At 49.6% G+C, this 26,092-nt stretch overlaps 1 protein-coding gene across 1 annotated transcript; it reads right to left on the reverse strand.

Annotated features, from left to right (window-relative positions):
* Positions 1 to 373: 373 nt before the first annotated feature.
* On the reverse strand, positions 374 to 24,922 carry maats1 (MYCBP associated and testis expressed 1). The gene is given in 17 exon segments (NM_001127421.1): positions 374 to 1,539; positions 6,008 to 6,099; positions 7,095 to 7,243; positions 8,091 to 8,312; positions 8,769 to 8,915; positions 9,423 to 9,494; positions 10,259 to 10,375; positions 11,619 to 11,758; positions 15,223 to 15,405; positions 16,298 to 16,455; positions 17,605 to 17,782; positions 18,011 to 18,180; positions 18,583 to 18,639; positions 20,376 to 20,453; positions 21,120 to 21,277; positions 21,523 to 21,599; positions 24,774 to 24,922. Coding segments are annotated over 17 exon segments (3,045 nt in total). The 5' UTR covers positions 24,850 to 24,922; the 3' UTR covers positions 374 to 568.
* Between the last annotated feature and the right edge of the window lie 1,170 nt (positions 24,923 to 26,092).

Here is a 26,092-nt window from a genome sequence, read left to right on the forward strand (position 1 = left end):
ACCTCTGACATTTACAGCATCTCCAGCCAATCACATTCCTCGTTGCTCACAACAAACCCTCCCCATTGGCTCGGGGTGCCCCATTTGGTTACAGGGTTCCGACCCAGTATTCTGATTAAACCCAGACACACGCAGCCTGGCTAAATAGGCGGTAATGTGGCCTGCGACCCTGCTTTATAGGGGATGCCAGTGGGCACCTTTGCCCCCCGCTAAGCAAATACCCCCATTATTCCATTCATTAATGCCCAGTGGGCTGGGAGCGAATGAATAAACTCGGGAATATGATATCCGGCACGGAATGGAGCACAGACACTCAGGAAAAGCACATTTGGATTAAAGAAGGAATAAAATGAAGGATTCTGGGAAACAGTGGGACAGAAGCCTCTCAGGCTTTACAGTGGGTTTATTGCTTTTGTGCCGCTGGTGATTTGGGGCACCGCGCCCCTCTGTGCCTAATGTGCAGCAAATTGCAATTATTCCTGCTGCCTTTAATGGAACATTCTGTTCTACACTCTCATATCACTCAGGCGCCTCCCCGTGGAAAGTGGATCAGTCTGGGCCTTGTGTCTCACACTGCTGGGGCCTCTGTCTCGGTGCCACATAGATCCGGTGCTGGGGCCTCTGTCTCGGTGCCACATAGATCCGGTGCTGGGGACTCTCTCTCTGTGCCACTTAGATCCTGTGCCGGGGCCTCTCTCTCTGTGCCACTTAGATCCTGTGCCGGGGCCTCTCTCTCTGTGCCACTTAGATCCTGTGCCGGGGCCTCTCTCTCTGTGCCACTTAGATCCTGTGCCGGGGCCTCTCTCTCTGTGCCACTTAGATCCTGTGCCAGGGCCTCTCTCTCTGTGCCACTTAGATCCTGTGCCGGGGCCTCTGTCTCTGTGCCACTTAGATCCTGTGCCAGGGCCTCTCTCTCTGTGCCACTTAGATCCTGTGCCGGGGCCTCTGTCTCGGTGCCACATAGATCCGGTGCCGGGGCCTCTGTCTCTGTGCCACTTAGATCCTGTGCCGGGGCCTCTCTCTCTGTGCCACTTAGATCCTGTGCCGGGGCCTCTGTCTCGGTGCCACATAGATCCGGTGCCGGGGCCTCTGTCTCTGTGCCACTTAGATCCTGTGCCGGGGCCTCTCTCTCTGTGCCACTTAGATCCTGTGCTGGGGCCTCTGTCTCGGTGCCACATTGATCCGGTGCTGGGGTCTCGGTCTCTGTGCCACATAGATTCTGTGCCAGGGCCTCTGTCTCGGTGCCATGGGTATCCTGCGGCATGGCTTCTCTTTCTGATGCCAAGATATTGCCGCTGTATGGAGTCTCTATCCAACGCGTGTCCAGTGGCTGGGTGTCTCTCTCAGTACCCCGTATATCCTGTGCCGGGACCCCTGTCTCTGTGCCACGGGGATCCTGTAGCGTGGCTTTACTGACTGAGGCGGAGTTATTGCCACCGAACGTACTCTGTAATGCCCCATTCTGTTCTAGGAAAGCCTGGGTGTCCCGGCAGATAACCCGGTGTGCAGCCTGAATGTGTCTCCGTTGTGACCTCCGCACTGTAATAGAGACAGCAGGGTATTTATATAAACTATAGTAGGGTTTCTGTAGCAAACACCCCAGCTGTACCAGTGCAGGAACGGCTGCCCCGGGGCTACACAGCGGGGTATTTATATAAACTATAGTAGGGTTTCTGTAGCAAACACCCCAGCTGTACCAGTGCAGGAATGGCTGCCCCCGGGGCTACACAGCGGGGTATTTATATAAACTATAGTAGGGTTTCTGTAGCAAACACCCCAGCTGTACCAGTGCAGGAATGGCTGCCCCCGGGGCTACACAGCGGGGTATTTATATAAACTATAGTAGGGTTTCTGTAGCAAACACCCCAGCTGTACCAGTGCAGGAACGGCTGCCCCGGGGCTACACAGCGGGGTATTTATATAAACTATAGTAGGGTTTCTGTAGCAAACACCCCAGCTGTACCAGTGCAGGAATGGCTGCCCCCGGGGCTACACAGCAGGGTATTTATATAAACTATAGTAGGGTTTCTGTAGCAAACACCCCAGCTGTACCAGTGCAGGAATGGCTGCCCCCGGGGCTACACAGCGGGGTATTTATATAAACTATAGTAGGGTTTCTGTAGCAAACACCCCAGCTGTACCAGTGCAGGAACGGCTGCCCCCGGGGCTACACAGCGGGGTATTTATATAAACTATAGTAGGGTTTCTGTAGCAAACACCCCAGCTGTACCAGTGCAGGAATGGCTGCCCCCGGGGCTACACAGCGGGGTATTTATATAAACTATAGTAGGGTTTCTGTAGCAAACACCCCAGCTGTACCAGTGCAGGAACGGCTGCCCCGGGGCTACACAGCGGGGTATTTATATAAACTATAGTAGGGTTTCTGTAGCAAACACCCCAGCTGTACCAGTGCAGGAACGGCTGCCCCGGGGCTACACAGCGGGGTATTTATATAAACTATAGTAGGGTTTCTGTAGCAAACACCCCAGCTGTACCAGTGCAGGAATGGCTGCCCCCGGGGCTACACAGCAGGGTATTTATATAAACTATAGTAGGGTTTCTGTAGCAAACACCCCAGCTGTACCAGTGCAGGAATGGCTGCCCCCGGGGCTACACAGCGGGGTATTTATATAAACTATAGTAGGGTTTCTGTAGCAAACACCCCAGCTGTACCAGTGCAGGAACGGCTGCCCCCGGGGCTACACAGCGGGGTATTTATATAAACTATAGTAGGGTTTCTGTAGCAAACACCCCAGCTGTACCAGTGCAGGAATGGCTGCCCCCGGGGCTACACAGCGGGGTATTTATATAAACTATAGTAGGGTTTCTGTAGCAAACACCCCAGCTGTACCAGTGCAGGAACGGCTGCCCCCGGGGCTACACAGCGGGGTATTTATATAAACTATAGTAGGGTTTCTGTAGCAAACACCCCAGCTGTACCAGTGCAGGAATGGCTGCCCCCGGGGCTACACAGCGGGGTATTTATATAAACTATAGTAGGGTTTCTGTAGCAAACACCCCAGCTGTACCAGTGCAGGAATGGCTGCCCCCGGGGCTACACAGCGGGGTATTTATATAAACTATAGTAGGGTTTCTGTAGCAAACACCCCAGCTGTACCAGTGCAGGAATGGCTGCCCCCGGGGCTACACAGCGGGGTATTTATATAAACTATAGTAGGGTTTCTGTAGCAAACACCCCAGCTGTACCGGTGCAGGAACGGCTGCCCCCGGGGCTACACAGCGGGGTATTTATATAAACTATAGTAGGGTTTCTGTAGCAAACACCCCAGCTGTACCGGTGCAGGAACGGCTGCCCCCGGGGCTACACAGCGGGGTATTTATATAAACTATAGTAGGGTTTCTGTAGCAAACACCCCAGCTGTACCAGTGCAGGAATGGCTGCCCCCGGGGCTACACAGCGGGGTATTTATATAAACTATAGTAGGGTTTCTGTAGCAAACACCCCAGCTGTACCAGTGCAGGAACGGCTGCCCCCGGGGCTACACAGCGGGGTATTTATATAAACTATAGTAGGGTTTCTGTAGCAAACACCCCAGCTGTACCAGTGCAGGAATGGCTGCCCCCGGGGCTACACAGCGGGGTATTTATATAAACTATAGTAGGGTTTCTGTAGCAAACACCCCAGCTGTACCAGTGCAGGAATGGCTGCCCCCGGGGCTACACAGCGGGGTATTTATATAAACTATAGTAGGGTTTCTGTAGCAAACACCCCAGCTGTACCGGTGCAGGAATGGCTGCCCCCGGGGCTACACAGCGGGGTATTTATATAAACTATAGTAGGGTTTCTGTAGCAAACACCCCAGCTGTACCGGTGCAGGAATGGCTGCCCCCGGGGCTACACAGCGGGGTATTTATATAAACTATAGTAGGGTTTCTGTAGCAAACACCCCAGCTGTACCAGTGCAGGAACGGCTGCCCCCGGGGCTACACAGCGGGGTATTTATATAAACTATAGTAGGGTTTCTGTAGCAAACACCCCAGCTGTACCAGTGCAGGAATGGCTGCCCCCGGGGCTACACAGCGGGGTATTTATATAAACTATAGTAGGGTTTCTGTAGCAAACACCCCAGCTGTACCAGTGCAGGAATGGCTGCCCCGGGGCTACACAGCGGGGTATTTATATAAACTATAGTAGGGTTTCTGTAGCAAACACCCCAGCTGTACCGGGGCAGGAATGGCTGCCCCCGGGGCTACACAGCGGGGTATTTATATAAACTATAGTAGGGTTTCTGTAGCAAACACCCCAGCTGTACCGGTGCAGGAATGGCTGCCCCCGGGGCTACACAGCGGGGTATTTATATAAACTATAGTAGGGTTTCTGTAGCAAACACCCCAGCTGTACCGGGGCAGGAATGGCTGCCCCCGGGGCTACACAGCGGGGTATTTATATAAACTATAGTAGGGTTTCTGTAGCAAACACCCCAGCTGTACCAGTGCAGGAATGGCTGCCCCCGGGGCTACACAGCGGGGTATTTATATAAACTATAGTAGGGTTTCTGTAGCAAACACCCCAGCTGTACCAGTGCAGGAATGGCTGCCCCCGGGGCTACACAGCGGGGTATTTATATAAACTATAGTAGGGTTTCTGTAGCAAACACCCCAGCTGTACCGGTGCAGGAATGGCTGCCCCCGGGGCTACACAACGGGGTATTTATATAAACTATAGTAGGGTTTCTGTAGCAAACACCCCAGCTGTACCGGTGCAGGAATGGCTGCCCCCGGGGCTACACAGCGGGGTATTTATATAAACTATAGTAGGGTTTCTGTAGCAAACACCCCAGCTGTACCAGTGCAGGAACGGCTGCCCCCGGGGCTACACAGCGGGGTATTTATATAAACTATAGTAGAGTTTCTGTAGCAAACACCCCAGCTGTACCAGTGCAGGAACGGCTGCCCCCGGGGCTACACAGCGGGGTATTTATATAAACTATAGTAGGGTTTCTGTAGCAAACACCCCAGCTGTACCGGGGCAGGAATGGCTGCCCCCGGGGCTACACAGCGGGGTATTTATATAAACTATAGTAGGGTTTCTGTAGCAAACACCCCAGCTGTACCGGTGCAGGAATGGCTGCCCCCGGGGCTACACAGCGGGGTATTTATATAAACTGTAGTAGGGTTTCTTAGCAAACACCCCAGCTGTACCGGTGCAGGAATGGCTGCCCCCGGGGCTACACAGCGGGGTATTTATATAAACTATAGTAGGGTTTCTGTAGCAAACACCCCAGCTGTACCGGTGCAGGAATGGCTGCCCCCGGGGCTACACAGCGGGGTATTTATATAAACTATAGTAGGGTTTCTGTAGCAAACACCCCAGCTGTACCGGTGCAGGAACGGCTGCCCCCGGGGCTACACAGCGGGGTATTTATATAAACTATAGTAGGGTTTCTGTAGCAAACACCCCAGCTGTACCGGTGCAGGAACGGCTGCCCCCGGGGCTACACAGCGGGGTATTTATATAAACTATAGTAGGGTTTCTGTAGCAAACACCCCAGCTGTACCAGTGCAGGAACGGCTGCCCCCGGGGCTACACAGCGGGGTATTTATATAAACTATAGTAGGGTTTCTGTAGCAAACACCCCAGCTGTACCGGGGCAGGAATGGCTGCCCCCGGGGCTACACAGCGGGGTATTTATATAAACTATAGTAGGGTTTCTGTAGCAAACACCCCAGCTGTACCGGTGCAGGAATGGCTGCCCCCGGGGCTACACAGCGGGGTATTTATATAAACTGTAGTAGGGTTTCTTAGCAAACACCCCAGCTGTACCGGTGCAGGAATGGCTGCCCCCGGGGCTACACAGCGGGGTATTTATATAAACTATAGTAGGGTTTCTGTAGCAAACACCCCAGCTGTACCAGTGCAGGAATGGCTGCCCCCGGGGCTACACAGCGGGGTATTTATATAAACTATAGTAGGGTTTCTGGAATCCCCGGGGGTCGGGGGCATTTGTGCCAAACTGTGCCCTGTCAGTACCAGGAGGCCCCTCACCTCTGTCCCGGACGCTTGTTTTCTGCACCTCTGGGATCAGGAAACTATAGACCAGTTCTGCAACAATTTCCTCCGACTGGATCCGGGAGCGACTGCGGGAGACATAACCGGTTATTTATGTAGAATGGGGGAAAGGGGGCGGCACAGCAATAAGCCCCTCATTATATCTCTTTCTAACTGAAATGACAAGTTCTGGTGTCTGTGTTGGACCTGCGTCTCTATGATCCAAGCTGCCAGTTAGCCAATCAGCAGGGCCAGAGTAGCTGCTGGGGGGGATGATGGCCAATAAATAAATGACTTAGATCCCGGCGGTGGGAAATAATAGGAGACTTTATATAAAGTCTTTTGTCAGATCAGACTGTGTAAAACACGCGGTGGATAAATAAAACAAGTCTATATATAAATACTGAGACAGAAGGAGGGCCCCGCTGAGAAGCCAAAGCACAAGAGACAGGTTCTCTACTGAAATCTATTGCACCTGCTCCTCAGAACTGCCCCTGTCAGGCACAACTATTTGCCCCCTGGCATGGTGCACAAAGAAACTGCCCCTGTCAGGCACAACTAAGTGCACCATGGCAGGGGGGGGTAAATAGTTGTGCCTGGCAGGGGCTGTTTCTTTATGCACCATGCCAGGGGGCAAATAGTTGTGCCTGACAGAGACACAAAGAAACTGCCCCTGCCAGGCACAACTATTTGCCCCCCGGCATAGTGCACAAAGAGCCGAACTTGCCCCTATAGGGAACTGGCTGCACTTGCCAGCAGAGCAATCGGAAGTGGTGGCCAATGGACTTCCTGACACGCAAAGCAGGAGCCTCCGGGGCCACGTTGGTACTAAATAGGCTCAGTCATTTTGTCTGCAGTTTTACAATAAATACCTTGAAGTCACAAAGTATTTTGGGTCTGAGACACAATGGCCGGGGGTTCGTAAGAGCGTAAAGATGGCGGCACCGTACAAGGGCAATTTGTGTCTAATGTGAATGAATTGAGACACGTTACTGGGGGCACAATGAATGACTTTGCCGTAAGTGGGTCCCAGGGGCAAGAATGATGCCCAGCTCCATGGCATTTCTCTCCCTGAGCGACCCACCTGCTTTCCATCTGATACGCAATGTCATTGATCTCCTCAGCCTTCCTCTGTATCTCCTGGCGGGCCTGCTCCTCGGCCGTGGTCTCCGTGGCACTAAGGATAATCTCCTCCAGGTACGAGTCCACCGTGCTCTGCTGAACATGGACCAGCTGTGGGGCAAGCAGCCAATGGCATGATATGTAACATAAATAGGTCCTGTATAACCCCAGTAATGGGGGGGGGCACTGCCAGTACTCTTTCCCCTGTATAACCCCAGTAACGGGGGGGGCACTGCCAGTACTCTTACCCCTGTATAACCCCAGTAATGCGGGGGCACTGCCAGTACTCTTACCCCTGTATAACCCCAGTAACGGGGGGGGCACTGCCAGTACTCTTACCCCTGTATAACCCCAGTAATGCAGAGGTCACTGCTAGTACTCTTACCCCTGTATAACTCCAGTAACGCGGGGGCACTGCCAGTACTCCTACCCTGGTAACGAGGGCGGCACTGCCAGTACTCCTACCCCAGTATAACCCCACTAACGTGGAGGGCACTGCCAGTACTCCTACCCCGGGAACACGGGGGGCACTGCCAGTACGCCTACCCCAGTAACGCGGGCGGCACTGCTAGTACTCCTACCCCGGTAACCCGGGGGGCACTGCCAGTATTCCTACCCCTGTATAACCCCAGTAACGCGGGGGCACTGCCAGTACTCCTACCCCAGTTACGCAGGGGGCACTGCCAGTACTCCTACCCCGGTTACGCGGGCGGCACTGCCAGTACTCCTACCCCGGTTACGCGGGGGGCTCTGCCAGTACTCCTACCCCGGTAACGTGGGGGGCACTGCCAGTACTCCTACCCCGGTAACACAGGGGGCACTGCCAGTACTCCTACCCCGGTAACACGGGGGCACTGCCAGTACTCCTACCCCGGTAACACGGGGGCACTGCCAGTACTCCTACCCCGGTAACACGGGGGGCACTGCCAGTACCCATATCAGCCCCCATGGGACTAACCTGCCTGAAGATTTCATCCTCCTCTCGCCTGCGTCGCTCCTCCAGCTGTCTCAGGCCGCTCTCTTCCGCTTCTCTAATCCGGCGCTGGCGCTCGGCCAACATGGCGAAGGCATGGATCCTGCGCTCCTCCTGCAACCTCACCAGCTCTTTGGAAAGGAAGTCAAACATGTCGGAGAGAACCCCCCCCTCCAGCTCGGAGAGGTGTGAATCTAGAACCGAGGCCTGAATGTGGGACAGATAATGTTTTGGTGTTACATGGAGAAGGAGCCAAGAGACATACGGGAGTCAAGAGACATACGGGAGACATATGGGAGCCACGAGACATACAGGAGACAGACGGGAGCCACGAGAGAGACATAAGGAGCCACGAGAGAGCCATACGGGAGCCACGAGAGAGACATATGGGAGCCACGAGAGAGACATACGGGAGCCACGAGACATACAGTGCAAGGGCTTGTGTAGACATAAGAGGACAGAGACGGCGGTTATTATGGGACAGAATGGGAATGACAGAAAAAAGAGGGAGGACAAGTTGCTACAACGCTGTATGGATGGATATCCCTCCATTAAATAATTTAAAGGGTAACTTCACTTGGGACAAGACCAAGGCTCATTAGCCCCACCCCCACATGATAACCCCGGTACAAAGTTCCCCGTTCCCCGGCAACATGCGCTCACCTTGTGCTCCCCGAGTTCCCTCTGACGCTGTAGCGCCAGCGTCGCCTGTTTCTCCGCCTTCTTCAGCAGCTGCCCCTCCTCCTGCAGGGCGTGCGTTGTGCGCAGTTCTTGGATCAATTCCACGCGCTTCTCCTTTCCTTCAAACATCTGGATGAACATGGGAGGGTAACAGGGCTAGAAATCCTTACGTTTGGCCCTAAAGGGGCTGTTTCCCTTAGTCTGATATTGACAGGAATATTCTAAGGAAATTTGCAATTGGTCTTCATTTTCTATGATTTGTGTTTTTTTACTTATTTCACTTTTTGTTCAGTAACTCTCCAGTTTGACAGTTCAGCACTTATCTGGTTGCTAGGGTTAAAATGACCTTAGCAACCAGGGCATGGTTTCAATGAGAGACAGGTATATGATTAGAGGAGGGGCTGAATAGAAAAATAAGTTATAAAAAATAACAATAAAACAGGAGCCTCACAAAACTCATCATATCCTTATAATATATAAGGGGTTATATACCCCCCGAGATTAATTCTAATGCCCAACAGGCTGATATTTCTATTCTGCAGTGAATATCATTGTAAGACTCTGATAAAGGGTAATAACTGGGACTCACTCACGTCCTACATGATAACAGGTTATTCTCTCAAGGCAAAGTCATACCGTGTTCTGTATCCCTCGCCCACGGATTAATCTCTGTAACAGGATCACTGCCAGCTCCCTCTCCTCATCCCCCTGTTGGGAGAAACACAGGAGAATCCACTGTAAGTTATGGGCTAAGGGGGCCCAGCCTGAGGGCCAGTTAGGGGGGGATTTGGGGTGAGTGCTTATTTGTGCCCTGGGTACCCCTGGAACTATAGCGGGGTGACTGTTACCCCAATGTTTCTATATATCTGTAACCTTGTTATGGGCTAAGGGGGCCCAGCCTGAAGGCCAGTTAGGGGGGGATTTGGGGTGAGTGCTTATTTGTGCCCTGGTTACCCCTGGAACTATAGCGGGGTGACTGTTACCCCAATGTTTCTATATATCTGTAACCTTGTTATGGGCTAAGGGGGCCCAGCCTGAAGACCAGTTAGGGGGGATTTGGGGTGAGTGCTTATTTGTGCCCTGGGTACCCCTGGAACTATAGCGGGGTGACTGTTACCCCAATGTTTCTATATATCTGTAACCTTGTTATGGGCTAAGGGGGCCCAGCCTGAAGGCCAGTTAGGGGGGATTTGGGGTGAGTGCTTATTTGTGCCCTGGTTACCCCTGGAACTATAGCGGGTTGACTGTTACCCCAATGTTTCTATATATCTGTAACCTGTTATGGGCTAAGGGGGCCCAGCCTGAAGGCCAGTTAGGGGGGATTTGGGGTGAGTGCTTATTTGTGCCCTGGGTACCCCTGGAACTATAGCAGGGTGACTGTTACCCCCAATGTTTCTATATATCTGTAACCTTGTTATGGGCTAAGGGAGAGAGTTAGAGAAATCTCATTGTGTAAATAGTATAACCATAACCTCAGGGGGATCCTGCACTCTGGGGGTCTCAGGCCGAGGGGCAGGTTTCTCTATCTTTTCTAGGAAGCGAAGAGGTTTCTTCGAAGTCGGAGTCTTGGTTTTGTTTGCAAGAAGAGCCTGTCAGAAACAAAGTACTGATGTCAAGAAATAACCAGCATACGGGTATGGCGGGGTGGGGATACTCAGCATACAGGTATGGCGGGGGGGGGATACTCAGCATACGGGTATGGCGGGGGGGGGGATACTCAGCATACGGGTATGGCGGGGGGGGGGATAATCAGCATACGGGTATGGTGGGGGGGGGGATACTCAGCATACGGGTATGGCGGGGGGGGGATAATCAGCATACGGGTATGGCGGGGTGGGGATACTCAGCATACGGGTATGGCGGGGTGGGGATACTCAGCATACGGGTATGGCGGGGTGGGGATACTCAGCATACGGGTATGGCGGGGGGGGGGATAATCAGCATACGGGTATGGTGGGGGGGGGGATACTCAGCATACGGGTATGGTGGGGGGGGGATACTCAGCATACGGGTATGGGGGGGGGGGATACTCAGCATACGGGTATGGCGGGGGGGGGGATAATCAGCATACGGGTATGGTGGGGGGGGGATACTCAGCATACGGGTATGGCGGGGGGGATAATCAGCATACGGGTATGGCGGGAGGGATACTCAGCATAAGGGTATGGCGGCGGGGGGATACTCAGCATACGGGTATGGCGGGGGGGGGGATAATCAGCATACGGGTATGGCGGGAGGGATACTCAGCATAAGGGTATGGCGGCGGGGGGATACTCAGCATACGGGTATGGCGGGAGGGATACTCAGCATACGGGTATGGAGGGGGGGGGGATACTCAGCATACGGGTATGGCGGGGGGGATAATCAGCATACGGGTATGGCGGGAGGGATACTCAGCATACGGGTATGGAGGGGGGGGGATAATCAGCATACGGGTATGGCGGGAGGGATACTCAGCATAAGGGTATGGCGGCGGGGGGATACTCAGCATTCAGAATACCTTAAAGGCACTTATAATCAGCGCTGCTAATGCCCTACATTGAACTTTAAGACCACAAGGTACCATTCTAAGTACCTGTGCAATTAGGAAAGTGACCATAAAGAACCCAAGCATGGCTCTGACTCCGGTCTGCCAGGCACCCTCACAGCTACTGTACCCAGTGGGTGACTGAGAGGATAACATAGCTGGCACCCCTGGGAGTTACCAACTTGTACTGACCATTTCTACCCAATCTCCCATTGATTTCTAAGCATGGAAACAGTACAGGTCTCCCATTTATATTATTATATGGAACTGCTAACTGTGGGTAATAGAGAACAGGCCCTCCATACCGCATGGACTTGCTCCAATTCCCGGTCCAACACAGCCGTGCGTTTCAGAAAGCCACTCCTGGTGGTGGTTCGAACCTTGGGAACCTTTACGCGTGGCTGAGTGACAAAGTCTGGGAGATTCGCCTCCAACTCCAGAAGTCCTAGGCACAACCCGGTGCAAAAGGCTTTGGTTAATTGTACAGACTGGGAAGGTGGGAAGTAATAATGTGATGAACAGGAAGAGGAGGAGTTTACGTGGCCGAGGGGGATATTATAGTTGTACAACTACATCAGAGACCACATGGCTCAAGCAGGACACTCATCTAATTAAGATTGATAGACAATGGACACGATGGAAGCGCATAAAAAACAAAAAAGAGAACAATAATAGTGTAATAAATACAAATAAGTGATGAGTGAACCGACTGAGTGAGAGAAAGAAAATTAGCGTGATACCATTTATTAATACATAAACCCTGCACAAAACAGGCTGCTTACAGAATTCAGAAGTGGTAAAATCCTAAAAACAATGAGCGCAACGCGTTTCACATGTCCTCAGGAGCAACAAACAGGAATACAATGCCCAAACAGAAATTTATAGTACAGGTATGGAAAACCCATTATCCAGAAGGCTCCGAATTACGGGAAGGCCATCTCCCATAGACTCCATTTTAATCAAATAATTGAGAATTTTAAAACGGATTTCCTTTTTCTCTGTAATAATAAAACAGTACCTGTACTTGATCCCAACTAAGATATAATTACCCCTTATTGGGGGCAGAACAGCCCTATTGGGTTTATTTAATGGTTAAATGATTCCCTTTTCTCTGTAATAATAAAACAGTACCTGTACTTGATCCCAACTAAGATATAATTACCCCTTATTGGGGGCAGAACAGTCCTATTGGGTTTATTTAATGGTTAAATGATTCCCTTTTCTCTGTAATAATAAAACAGTACCTGTACTTGATCCCAACTAAGATATAATTACCCCTTATTGGGGGCAGAACAGCCCTATTGGGTTTATTTAATAGTTAAATGATTCCCTTTTCTCTGTAATAATAAAACAGTACCTGTACTTGATCCCAACTAAGATATAATTACCCCTTATTGGGGGCAGAACAGCCCTATTGGGTTTATTTCATGGTTAAATGATTCCCTTTTCTCTGTAATAATAAAACAGTACCTGTACTTGATCCCAACTAAGATTTAATTACCCCTTATTGGGGCAGAACAGCCCTATTGGGTTTATTTAATGGTTAAATGATTCCCTTTTCTCTGTAATAATAAAACAGTACCTGTACTTGATCCCAACTAAGATATAATTACCCCTTATTGGGGCAGAACAGCACTATTGGGTTTATTTAATGGTTAAATGATTCCCTTTTCTCTGTAATAATAAAACAGTACCTGTACTTGATCCCAACTAAGATATAATTACCCCTTATTGGGGCAGAACAGGCCTATTGGGTTTATTTAATGGTTAAATGATTCCCTTTTCTCTGTAATAATAAAACAGTACCTGTACTTGATCCCAACTAAGATATAATTACCCCTTATTGGGGGCAGAACAGCCCTATTGGGTTTATTTAATGGTTAAATGATTCCCTTTTCTCTGTAATAATAAAACAGTACCTGTACTTGATCCCAACTAAGATATAATTACCCCTTATTGGGGAAGAACAGCCCTATTGGGTTTATTTAATGTTTTATTGATTTTTTTTTTAAGGTATGGAGATTCAAACTACGGAAAGACCCCTTATCCAGAATACCCTTGGTCCCGAGCATTCTTGTAGAGTGTAAGCTCTTTGGGGCAAGGCTCTCTTCCCCTCTTGTATCGGTTACTGATTGCTTTATATGTTACTCCTTGTAGAGTGTAAGCTCTTTGGGGCAGGGCTCTCTTCCCCTCTTGTATCGGTTACTGATTGCTTTATATGTTACTCCTTGTAGAGTGTAAGCTCTTTTGGGCAGGGCTCTCTTCCCCTCCTGTATCGGTTACTGATTGCTTTATATGTTACTCCTTGTAGAGTGTAAGCTCTTTGGGGCAGGGCTCTCTTCCCCTCCTGTATCGGTTACTGATTGCTTTATATGTTACTCCTTGTAGAGTGTAAGCTCTTTGGGGCAGGGCTCTCTTCCCCTCCTGTATCGGTTACTGATTGCTTTATATGTTACTCTGTATGCCCAATGTATGAAACCCACTTATTGTACAGCGCTGCGGGGTATGTCGGCGCTTTAGAAATGAATGTTAATAATTCTGGATAATGGGTCCTATACCTGTAGTAAATAAAACGGAACCCCCCCTCTTCCGTTCCATCTTGTTGTTTTCAACGAAAAGGGTTAAATCTAAATAATTAATGGTAGTGACATTAGTTTCAACAGTAAATTTGAGGTTGTGTAAATGAGTTAGTTAGTTATTACTGTTGAAACTAATGTCACTACCATTAATTATTTAGATTTAACCCTTTTTATTGAAAACAACAAGATTGAAACCCGGTTCTGCCGTAAAACTACGGCTTGGAACGGCCTTTTACGTGCATTGAGTAGTCACCGTGTCCAATGCATCTGTTCTAGGCCAGATGATTTTACACGAGACTGCTCTATACTAGAAAATAGATATTTACAGAAAGGTTACAAAAGGACTTGGCTCAAGTTAACCATGGGGTATCCAGGCATTTTAAGACTTTGCATAATAGTGATCCCAATGGATTAGTTTTTATTGGCCCAGAACAAATCTCCTCTCGGATTAGAGGGGGAGACCGTTTCATTAAACTGAGACAACATGAGACATATTGGATTTTTTAATTGAACACACATTATCCTTGTGGTCTCAATTTAGACATTGATTTAGCTGCTTTTTAATCACCATTTTACTGTGTTTTATCTTGCTTTTTATGGGAGACATAAAAATGTACTAGGTTATAATTGCTGTTAGTCTCCTTACATTCTCTTCCCTTGTCCGTATGTAACCTGTATGCTATTTCATTCATATATTCCGGTGAGCATACACACCATATTGAGGAGGTGGCGGCACAGCAAATATTATTACCGTTTTGTTTGATTCGCTCAGTCACTCACAGTCATTTGACTCATCACTTATTTGTATTTATTACACTATTATTGTTCTATTTTTTGTTTTTTATGCGCTTCCATCATGTCCATTGACTGTCAATCTGAGGCTTTTTCAAGAGGAAGCAGCAAGGTCCTTTATTTAACATGACACTGAGGATCTACATTTGAATCACATCACCAAGAGCACCGAGTATTGTATATCACATATAAACTCATCTTAAGGTCCCCAATACACGGGCCGATTGTAGCTGCTGATATGGGTCCCTTGGACTGTTTCCGCAGCTTATCGGCCCGTGTAGGGGCAGAAACAAGAGGCCTGGCCGATATCTGGCCTGAAAACTCAGTCGGATCGGGGACAGCATCGGCTCATTGATGCGGTCCCCGAACCGACTGCCCCATTGCCGCCATTAGGATTCGATTGAATTCGCCTACATGTTACCCAATATCACCCAACCGTAGGTGGGTCTGCCCGTGTATAGGCAGCTTAACTCAGCTGGTTATTGGAGGTCCCAGAATGCAGCGGTGGAACATTCCAATCTAAAGACCAGAGGCTCACCTTGGTAGGAGTTCAGGAAAGGGCTCTTCACCACATATTGCTCAGACAGACGATCTGGGAAGTAGCCAATTCGGGACAGAGGTGCGTAAGTCTGGGAGGCGCAGTCACTAAATTCCTTGATTATATCCCTCCTCTCCAGCTTGCCTTCTACATTGTTCATTTTACCGGTCAGTTTCCGGATTGCTGGGGGTCCAACAGAGATAAAGTCAGATACTTCTCCCCCAAATCACTTTACACCTATTTTCCCTAGATTCATGCAGTGGTGAAAACCCTCATTTGTCCAAGCTCCACCCCTGCCAAACCATGGGGAAGAGAACATCCCAGGAAGTGCATAGAATAAAATCTAACCCAGAAGTACTGGACCCCCCTTCCCTAGGGAAGCTGTTATTGCAGGTAACAGAAATGAGCCCAGATTTCCTCCTTAGTAGATTTATTCTTTAATTCCATCTGATATATGAGCCGACACCAGGCCCAGACTGGCAATCTGTGGCTGTCTATGGCTGTAAGATGCCATGGATAGTCACTATTTAGTAGCCTGTGTGGACTTGCTGTTTGTTCTTAAATACCAGGGCCTAATATGAAGCACAGACCAGGCCTGACAGACACCCAGGCCTATGGGGATAGTAATTTAAAGTAACCAGTAACATTGAGTTGCTATGAATAACTGTGTATAATGTAGTATATGTGTAGGCTGTGGCACTAGGGTACTGCCAGGATTGTGCCTAGGTCACTACAGCAGTCAAGGGCAATATAAAAGTGTCTGTAGACATCATATAAGATAATGGAGGACACCTGACACTGCAGGGCTTTGCTGCAGTGTTCCACTAATAAACACTAAAACACTAATTGCAGCAAAGCCCTGCAGTGTCAGGTGTCCTCCATTATCTTATATGATGTCTACATGCAATTAGTGCTTCAACAGGAGCACAGGAGTGATAGCCTGCTTGAATGAGGTAGCTGAACTGGAATACTGGACTTGGAAAGATTTTAATATAAAAGTGTCCCCATATTGCCAGTGAGTTGTATGCTGGGTGCAGCTGCCCCATGGAATGTCTATGCTGCTGTCTCTCTGTACCTGTAATGTGCTGTTTGCGGATCTGTTTAATTCGCTCTTCTTTCTCCGCCTGGAGCTTGGACCAACGTGAGTCCAGTCTCTTTGTATCGATCTCCTTCTGCTTCTCCTCTCTCTTCTGCAACAGCTTCTGCAGCACTTCCAGCCGCGCTTCCTGCAGCCTAGCAAACAGTCAGCAAAGTAAGAGGCAAATAAAGAGCTTCCCTCGTGCCCAAACTGGCACTTTCTGTTGGGATTGAGGGGCCTTTTTAGGCCTCAGTTTACTAGAAATGTCAGTGTGTGTTTGGACTCTCAGGCCCTGTGTGGCTGTACTGACACTTTTTCTTTTATTTACTCTTCCCCAAGAAGCCAAAAGGGCAGAATATCCTTTACTTTGAATGTGACAGGGAGCCAGACATTCTGCACGTAAGCTTAACAGCATGAGAATTTGCCCAGAAGGCAATAATGAGCAAACACTGCAGTAAGGTACACACTCCAGTGCCAGGATACCTGCTCTATCACAGATCCATATGGCTGAATCTCCCAGCAATCACATGACACACACGTGGCACAGTGATCATTTACTATAATGCTGCTCTCTGGCTCCCCCTGCTGGCCTAACAGACAGCAATGTTCAACATGAGCCCCATAAGTGATGTGTGTGTGGAGGGAGGCTGGTCGGGCACTACAGGTGGGCAATATTGGGCTAATTCGGTTGTTTGGCCTTAGAACGGTGGGTATAGGAGCAGTCTGTTCAGTGACCGCATCAACGAGCCGATGCAGTCCCTGATCCGACGGAAAAGTCAAACCTGCCCGATCGAGGGCTGGACGATTTCATACCAGATGACGGTCAGGCAGGCCCATCTAAATGACCGATATCAGCAGCTAGAATCGGCCCCTGTATGGACACCTTTAGGGTGAAGACACATGGAGCTACTAGTAGCAGCTACTTGTCATGGCTACTAAAATAGACAGTGCTGATCATTTACTGATAATTGTCTCTATATATGTTTTAGCAGAGGCAATTCTCAGTATTGTCTATGGCAGGGTATTTTGTTTTAGCTGTGACAAGTAGCTGCTACTAAGTAGCTCTGTGTGTCTTCGCCCTTAGGCTTGTGCCTGGCTAATGGGTTCATGGAGTTGTGTCCATTGCATTCCCCTTTGTTGACAGCCCCAGCAGTGACTAATTACTACATATATTTATAATAAAAACACAGCCGTGTCTGTATTTGTATATGTTTGATACAAAGATAAAACACATACACATTTCTCTGATATTTATACAAACAAAGATGCAGTTATCTTTATTCCAACAACAACCTGTTACCTACTTCTCAATCTCTTTCTCTCTAAAGGCCCACTCCTTCCTCTCCTGCTCGTCCATCATCTTCCTCCTCTTTTCCAGCTGAGAGGTGTCGCTCAGGGGGGGCAGAGTTGCCTCCCACGCCCGCTTCTCCCGAGCTCGTTCTATCATCTCCACTTCTGCTAGCCCGGCAGGAAGGCCACGGCCTGAAAGGGGAAGATAAAGAGAGCTGAGAGAGTCTGCGGCTGGATGGGGGGGGTGTTTAGTAAACAGAATAGGGAAAGAGATGGAATAAGACACATTAGATCTAACCAGGGTGAGGTCAGACAAATGCTCAGTGCTTATTCCCATACAGCAGGACACATATCATGTTAGTCTGTATCATGTAAACAAGTCTGCCTGCAGCAAGACACACAGGCAACACTGTACTTTACCCCAGGTAAGATTGGCAAGAGTCAACAGCTCAGGAACTGATCCGGGGCGTGCCACATATTCAGGGCTGTAGGGGTCTGTCTGAGCCTCGCTGTCACGGTAATCTGTCTGAATGGCCACCGTCCGTACCAGAGGAGATGCCGGCCTGTCTGGAGCAGGGCTGAGATCGGCCCTAACAAGCAACAAGGAATAATTTGTACTGATTACAAGATACTATAATTCCTATTATATATATATTCCTATTATACATGTAAATGCCAAACAATGAAAAAGGTGCAGTTCTGGTGCTGCAGAGCTAAACCACAGAGGGGCTTCCCAGTACAGGGAATGAACATCTGGAAATGGAGGAAAAGAATATTGGGGTATCATGCAACAGGCCCTTAGCTAAATATAGGGGCTATAAATACAGTCACCAGTCACAGTAGTGACAATGCTAATAAATCCAAGCTCCATTAATGACATTGAAATGCAATTCAATTGCTGACACCCTTCTGGTTGGTTATAAAAATGTTCCGGATATTTCACATGAACAGGTAACCTGTGACTGTATACTGGGCTGGTCCCGGCTACTCACCTGGAGATGGCTAGCAGAACATTGGGTAGAACCTGCTGAACAAATGGAACCAGAGGCCTAGAACAAGGGAAAAGATGTGCCATTAGCCTGATAGCAATCCAGCCCTATGGTAAAATACACGTGCAAAAAGGAAAGGCCACTGGTAAGCTACTTAGTTAACTGGATGAGAGACCACTAAAGTGTGCCGGCTGATCCGACAGGTACTGTTAGACTGCTGCCACATGGGGCTGATTCTCGGGGTGTGGATAAATGCAGACCCACAATCGGCCACTAAGGCAGCATCAGCCCCTCCTGTGTCTGCACTCATACTGCCTGAGCCTGGGTGCAGAAACAAAGGGTGGATTTCAGTGCTGAAAGAGCGCGTTTGCATTTGTGCCGTGGCAGTGGCTCAGGGGGCAGACGCAGTGGCTCCTGGGCAGAGGCAGTGGCTCCGGGCGCAGAGGCAGTGGCTCCGGGCGCAGAGGCAGTGGCTCCGGGCGCAGAGGCAGTGGCTCCGGGCGCAGTGGCTCCGGGCGCAGGTGCAGTGGCTCCGGGCGCAGGCGCAGTGGCTCCGGGCGCAGGCGCAGTGGCTCTGGGTGCAGACGCAGGAGAGGGCCGATGCTAGTATAAGGGCTGATTCAGCACTGTGTGGCAGAAGCCTAAGGGCTTAGACACATGGGGCAATTAGTCGCAGCAACTTTTTAAAAAGTCGGTGGCAGCAGCTAATCACAGTGACTTTCCCGCAATAGGTTACTATACAAGTTGCTGCGACTAATCGAGCACAGTTTGAGCTGCGTGGCTAATAATCACCACACGTGTCTTCGTGCCATTCACTCTACAGCCCCCTTTTCTATTTTTTATTCAGGGCAACAGGCAGCACAAACCAATTTCCTTTTGTGCATTGATTTTGTGCTCATGGGAATTTAGTCCATATATATATATATATATATATATATATATAATGGCATCTGCCCAATGAGCCATAACGCTCTAACTCAATAACCGCTCCTCTTTGTGGCTAAATGGAGCCCCTGACACAGCTGCTAATACAACTTACTAAGCACAGAGCGCTAGGGCCTTTTCCCACACTGAAGCTAAAGTCCCAGCTATAGAAAAGGTCCACTTCTAGTTACAGCGGCACCCCCTCTAATATGCTCCAATCTGATTATGGGCAGTGCATATAAATGAAGGCATTGACGCAACTGCAAGAATCACTTGAACAGATTTATCTTCAGCTGCCCAAACTGCATGGAAACTAAAGGTCCCCATACAGGGGCCGATTCTAGCTGCCGATATCGGAACCTTAGACCGATTCGGCAGCTAATCGGCCCATGTACTACGGGCACTTCCGACGGGCCTGCCAGGAGTCTTTTTTGGCGATTGCGGGAAATCGCGCCGTCGCGTGTGCCATCCCGCCGGCGACTTACATGTTCGCCGGTGGGATGGCAGGTCATGGCAACTCAGGGAGATTAGTCGCCCGTGACAAGGGAGATTTGTCACGGGCGACTAATCTCCCCGTGTGCCAGAGCCCTAAGTGTTACTTCCCCTTGAATCTTATCAGCGAGTGATGATCACTTGTAAGTACCCAGGCACCATGGGAAGGCCTGACTGGCAATCTGTGGGTTCTGGCAAATGCTGTAAGTGCCATAGACAGTCACTATTTGTACTTGGACTGCCAGGGCCTATTCTGAATCCCAGTCCAGGCCTGCCTATGGGGCTCCAGTAAGAGAGAACAGTAAGTGGTACTTGTACCTGTGTGTCCTATATCCATATGTACCCACATGATAACGAATGACCTCACTAAGGTTACGTACCGCTCAAAGTACTTGTACCGGTCCCGTCCTGACACCTCCCCATTTCCAGCCAGTACCTGGGGTGGGGGCGCCTGAGATCTAAAGGAGAATGGAAAAGGTAAGAGAGAACCTAGTTGAAAAATGAAATTATCTCTATAGTGGCAGAAATGCACAAACATCATAGAGCAGCTCACAGCATACACTGGTACCCATAATTCCCTACTCCCCAGGGGCCCCCGGGTGATAGAACACAGTCAGCCAGTGTCTCCTACATGAACTTTCCAGCAGGGGAATGACTGGTTATTATAGAGTCACATCGGCTGTTTGTATTGGGATCTATTTACTGACTGATATGAGCGGCTCCTACATGAACTTTCCAGCAGGGGAATGACTGGTTATTATAGAGTCACATCAGCTGTTTGTATTGGGATCTATTTACTGACTGATATGAGCGGCTCCTACATGAACTTTCCAGCAGGGGAATGACTGGTTATTATAGAGTCACATCAGCTGTTTGTATTGGGATCTATTTACTGAATGATATGAGCGGCTCCTACATGAACTTTCCAGCAGGGGAATGACTGGTTATTATAGAGTCACATCGGCTGTTTGTATTGGGATCTATTTACTGAATGATATGAGTGTTTGTACTGTGCACTTGTGTTCATGAAGGGCCTCATATAAATAACTTGTGTGGGGCCCCAAAGTTTCTGATTTTGGCCCTGCAGTTGGCTACTGAGAAGCCAGCTGGAATGTGGAACCTACTGTGCCAGTTGCCTCATTGCATTGAGCCGCTGTTCTGCTCTTCCCCTCCAGCGCCGATCCATAAACTGGGGCACTGGATCCTTAAGCTGCAGCCGCAGGGAGTAGCGGGGCTTGTGCACCAACTCACTAAACATTGTGGGGTAAACTGGAACCTTTTGCTGGAGGGGGAGAAAACACCAATAAAGTGAATTATATACAATAGAGACAGCCCCCCGGAATCATTATACTTGTAGATAGACGTATATGATTGCAATTGGTCTTACTTTGCATGTTCTTAATTAGTTTGCTCTCTGTGCCAATCACATAACACAAACATTCTACCTGGTCATTGGTCCCCAGACCCTAAACTATAAAACATGCAATTGTGAGACATGTTAGTCACAGAGGGAGTGCAGGGACGTACCATGCGGTCATGTGACAGCTGCGCCCTGAAGCTTGCTTGTGCGTGATCCTTCTCACTGGACAGCGTGCATAACGGATCTGTATGGAGACACAATATTAACCCTTATAGTGCTGCATACACATGTTCAGGGCCCCCCTTTGCATTTAAACATTTGTTCGGGGCCCCCGTTCCGCTGCCTTGGGAATCAATAGGGGATACTCAGCACTCACTGTTACATTGCTCAGAAATACACACTCTCCCTTTAAAGAGTTTTGTTGGGAAATGTACAAGATTTTAGCTGAGACCCCTCCATCAGGTCTAAAATATATATCATAGCTGTTTATATAAGGTGCCCTGGTCTGTTTATGGGTATGTATTCGATACAGGCCAGGGCCCCTGGTTATTATATCTTTCCTGTGCCTATAGGACCCCTACTGTGTATGGGGTATATCTGTGGATATAGGGGGCCCTGCTGTGTGTATGGGGTATATCTGTGGATATAGGGGGCCCTGCTGTGTGTATGGGGTATATCTGTGGATATAGGGGGCCCTGCTGTGTGTATGGGGTATATCTGTGGATATAGGGGCCCTGCTGTGTGTATGGGGTATATCTGTGGATATAGGGGCCCTGCTGTGTGTATGGGGTATATCTGTGGATATAGGGGCCCTGCTGTGTGTATGGGTATATCTGTGGATATAGGGGCCCTGCTGTGTGTATGGGGTATATCTGTGGATATAGGGGGCCCTGCTGTGTTATGGGTATATCTGTGGATATAGGGGCCCTGCTGTGTGTATGGGGTATATCTGTGGATATAGGGGGCCCTGCTGTGTGTATGGGGTATATCTGTGGATATAGGGGCCCTGCTGTGTGTATGGTTGGGTATATCTGTGGATATAGGGGGCCCTGCTGTGTGTATGGGGTATATCTGTGGATATAGGGGGCCCTGCTGTGTGTATGGGGTATATCTGTGGATATAGGGGCCCTGCTGTGTGTATGGGGTATATCTGTGGATATAGGGGGCCCTGCTGTGTGTATGGGGTATATCTGTGGATATAGGGGGCCCTGCTGTGTGTATGGGGTATATCTGTGGATATAGGGGCCCTGCTGTGTGTATGGGGTATATCTGTGGATATAGGGGGCCCTGCTGTGTGTATGGGGTATATCTGTGGATATAGGGGGCCCTGCTGTGTGTATGGGGTATATCTGTGGATATAGGGGCCCTGCTGTGTGTATGGGGTATATCTGTGGATATAGGGGGCCCTGCTGTGTGTATGGGGTATATCTGTGGATATAGGGGGCCCTGCTGTGTGTATGGGTATATCTGTGATATAGGGGCCCTGCTGTGTGTATGGGGTATATCTGTGGATATAGGGGGCCTGCTGTGTGTATGGGGTATATCTGTGGATATAGGGGCCCTGCTGTGTGTATGGGGTATATCTGTGGATATAGGGGGCCCTGCTGTGTGTATGGGTATATCTGTGGATATAGGGGCCCTGCTGTGTGTATGGGGTATATCTGTGATATAGGGGGCCCTGCTGTGTGTATGGGGTATATCTGTGGATATAGGGGGCCCTGCTGTGTGTATGGGGTATATCTGTGGATATAGGGGCCCTGCTGTGTGTATGGGGTATATCTGTGGATATAGGGGGCCCTGCTGTGTGTATGGGGTATATCTGTGGATATAGGGGCCCTGCTGTGTGTATGGGGTATATCTGTGGATATAGGGGGCCCTGCTGTGTGTATGGGGTATATCTGTGGATATAGGGGCCCTGCTGTGTGTATGGGGTATATCTGTGGATATAGGGGGCCCTGCTGTGTGTATGGGGTATATCTGTGGATATAGGGGCCCTGCTGTGTGTAGGGGTATATCTGTGGATATAGGGGCCCTGCTGTGTGTATGGGGTATATCTGTGGATATAGGGGCCCTGCTGTGTGTATGGGGTATATCTGTGGATATAGGGGCCCTGCTGTGTGTATGGGGTATATCTGTGGATATAGGGGCCCTGCTGTGTGTATGGGGTATATCTGTGGATATAGGGGCCCTGCTGTGTGTTGGGGTATATCTGTGGATATAGGGGCCCTGCTGTGTGTATGGGGTTATATCTGTGGATATAGGGGGGCCCTGCTGTGTGTATGGGGTATATCTGTGGATATAGGGGCCCTGCTGTGTGTATGGGGTATATCTGTGGATATAGGGGGCACCTGCTGTGTGTATGGGGTCTGGGTTAGGGCCATGCTGTGTTGTTGGGTTGGGATATAGGGGCCCTGCTGTGTGTATGGGGTATTGGGTATAGGGGCCCTGCTGTGTGTATGGGGTATATCTGTGGATATAGGGCCCTGCTGTGTGTATGGGGTATATCTTGATATAGGGTGCCCTGCTGTGTGTATGGGTGATATCTGTGGATATAGGGGCCCTGCTGTGTGTATGGGGTATATCTGTGGATATAGGGGGCCCTTGCTGTGTGTATGGGGTATATCTGTGGATATAGGGGCCCTGCTGTGTGTATGGGGTATATCTGTGGATATAGGGGCCCTGCTGTGTGTATGGGGTATATCTGTGGATATAGGGGCCCTGCGTGTGTATGGGGGTATATCTGTGGATATAGGGGCCCTGCTGTGTGTATGGGGTATATTCTGTGGATATAGGGGGCCCTGCTGTGTGTATGGGGTATATCTGTGGATATAGGGGGCCCTGCTGTGTGTATGGGGTATATCTGTGGATATAGGGGCCCGCTGTGTGTATGGGGTATATCTGTGATATAGGGGCCCTGCTGGTGTATGGGGTATATCTGTGGATATAGGGGCCCTGCTGTGTGTATGGGGTATATCTGTGGATATAGGGGCCCGCTGTGTGTATGGGGTATATCTGTGGATATAGGGGCCCCTGCTGTGTGTATGGGTATATCTGTGGATATAGGGGCCCTGCTGTGTGTATGGGTATATCTGTGGGATATAGGGGCCCTGCTGGTGTATGGGGTATATCTGTGGATATAGGGGCCCTGCTGTGTGTATGGGGTATATCTGTGGATATAGGGGGCCCTGCTGTGTGTATGGGGTATATCTGTGGATATAGGGGGCCCTGCTGTGTGTATGGGGTATATCTGTGCCGAATTTAGAGGAATGAGTGGGGTAGGTAGGAGGGGCAGGGGTGAGAGGGGTAGGTGGGAGGGGCAGGGGTGAGTATGAGAGGGGTATGTAGAGAGGGGCAGGGGTAGGGGTGAGTATGAGAGGGTAGGTAATATGGGCATATGAGGGCAATGGCAGGTAAGTACCATAGAGGAAGTCGTATGCTCGGTTGGGCCGGTAGCGGGCCCCAGGGCCGGGCCGATGGGTCACGGTCTCAGTCATGGTTCCGACCCGCAGGTTACACACGGTTCCGCTCAGTCTCTGCAGCTCCCGCTACCTACAGCGTCCGCCGCTGCCATGGAAACGCAGCCCGGGCCCGGAACTCGCATCACGTGTTCCACGGGGCGGGGCATTTAGTTTGAAGTAAAGGCGGGACAGAAGGTTAACTGTTACCATGGAAACGGCCCAGGTTCCGTTGAATTGTGGGATATAGGAGAGAAATCAGTGAGTGAAACTTAGCTTTATCCACCATCAGCCTCGGCTGAGATCAGTGCCGCCATAAAAACTATGCGCCCCCCACAAAACTAGCTAAAAATACGTTCACATTACAAAGTAATTGTCCAATCACAGAGCAAATACTTCTGGAAGAAAGTTATTGTACAGACAGGTTGGGATTTGGAGGCTAGAACTGCGGGAAAGAGGAGTGGAAGTTTCTTTCTATGCCCATTGCATGCTGGGTATTGTAGTTTTACATTACACCTGGCCGCAGGCAAAATGTTAAAACAAAAACTACATTACCCAACATGCACTGGGAGAGGTTTGCCAAGTACACTGGGAACTTTGGTGTCTCCTAAGTACAAACCCACTAAGGCTCTAAAGACCTGTCCAAATCCATAGCTTGGTGGCCTGGAACTTTAGAAACCCACCGCAGCTTTAGCAGAAAACCCACCAACCTGGCAACCCTGGCACTACCAAAATCTGCCCCTTGTGGGCTACACAAATGACTAGCAGGTTGGCAGGTTTGGTTAGGACTGGACGTTGCTATATGGTGTAGATGTATTTTTTATCCCATTTATGATACAAACCCACCAATTATTTTACTAAACACTAAGGGAGCCCAGTAGGACTGATAAGTAGCAGCAATATATAGAAAATGTATCTTCCTCAGAAATTTGCCCAGTGACGTTCATGTGGGGCCGAATAACAAATCATTCCCCCCCTGGAAAGTTTATATAGGAGTCTAGAGGGCCGCCATCAGAGGGGGGGGACCGGCCAAGCCATATTGGATAAATAGAAAAACCCCTAACCCTGTAGGCAATTATGAATAATATACGGTGCTGGTTTCCCTTTGGGCTAAACATTAACCCTATCTGTAACAATGGCCCCTTTATTGGAGCTCCCTATAGATCCTCTCAGGTCCCTGTCTGGGTTTCACATGAGGGGTGGGCGTGGCCTAACAGCCCCTGCCAGAAGCACAGTAGGAGGGGGAGAGCCAATCACAGCTCTGCAGTCACCCAAGCACAGA

Source organism: Xenopus tropicalis, chromosome 2 (assembly GCF_000004195.4).
Source record: "Xenopus tropicalis strain Nigerian chromosome 2, UCB_Xtro_10.0, whole genome shotgun sequence".
NCBI classification, from domain to species: domain Eukaryota; kingdom Metazoa; phylum Chordata; class Amphibia; order Anura; family Pipidae; genus Xenopus; species Xenopus tropicalis.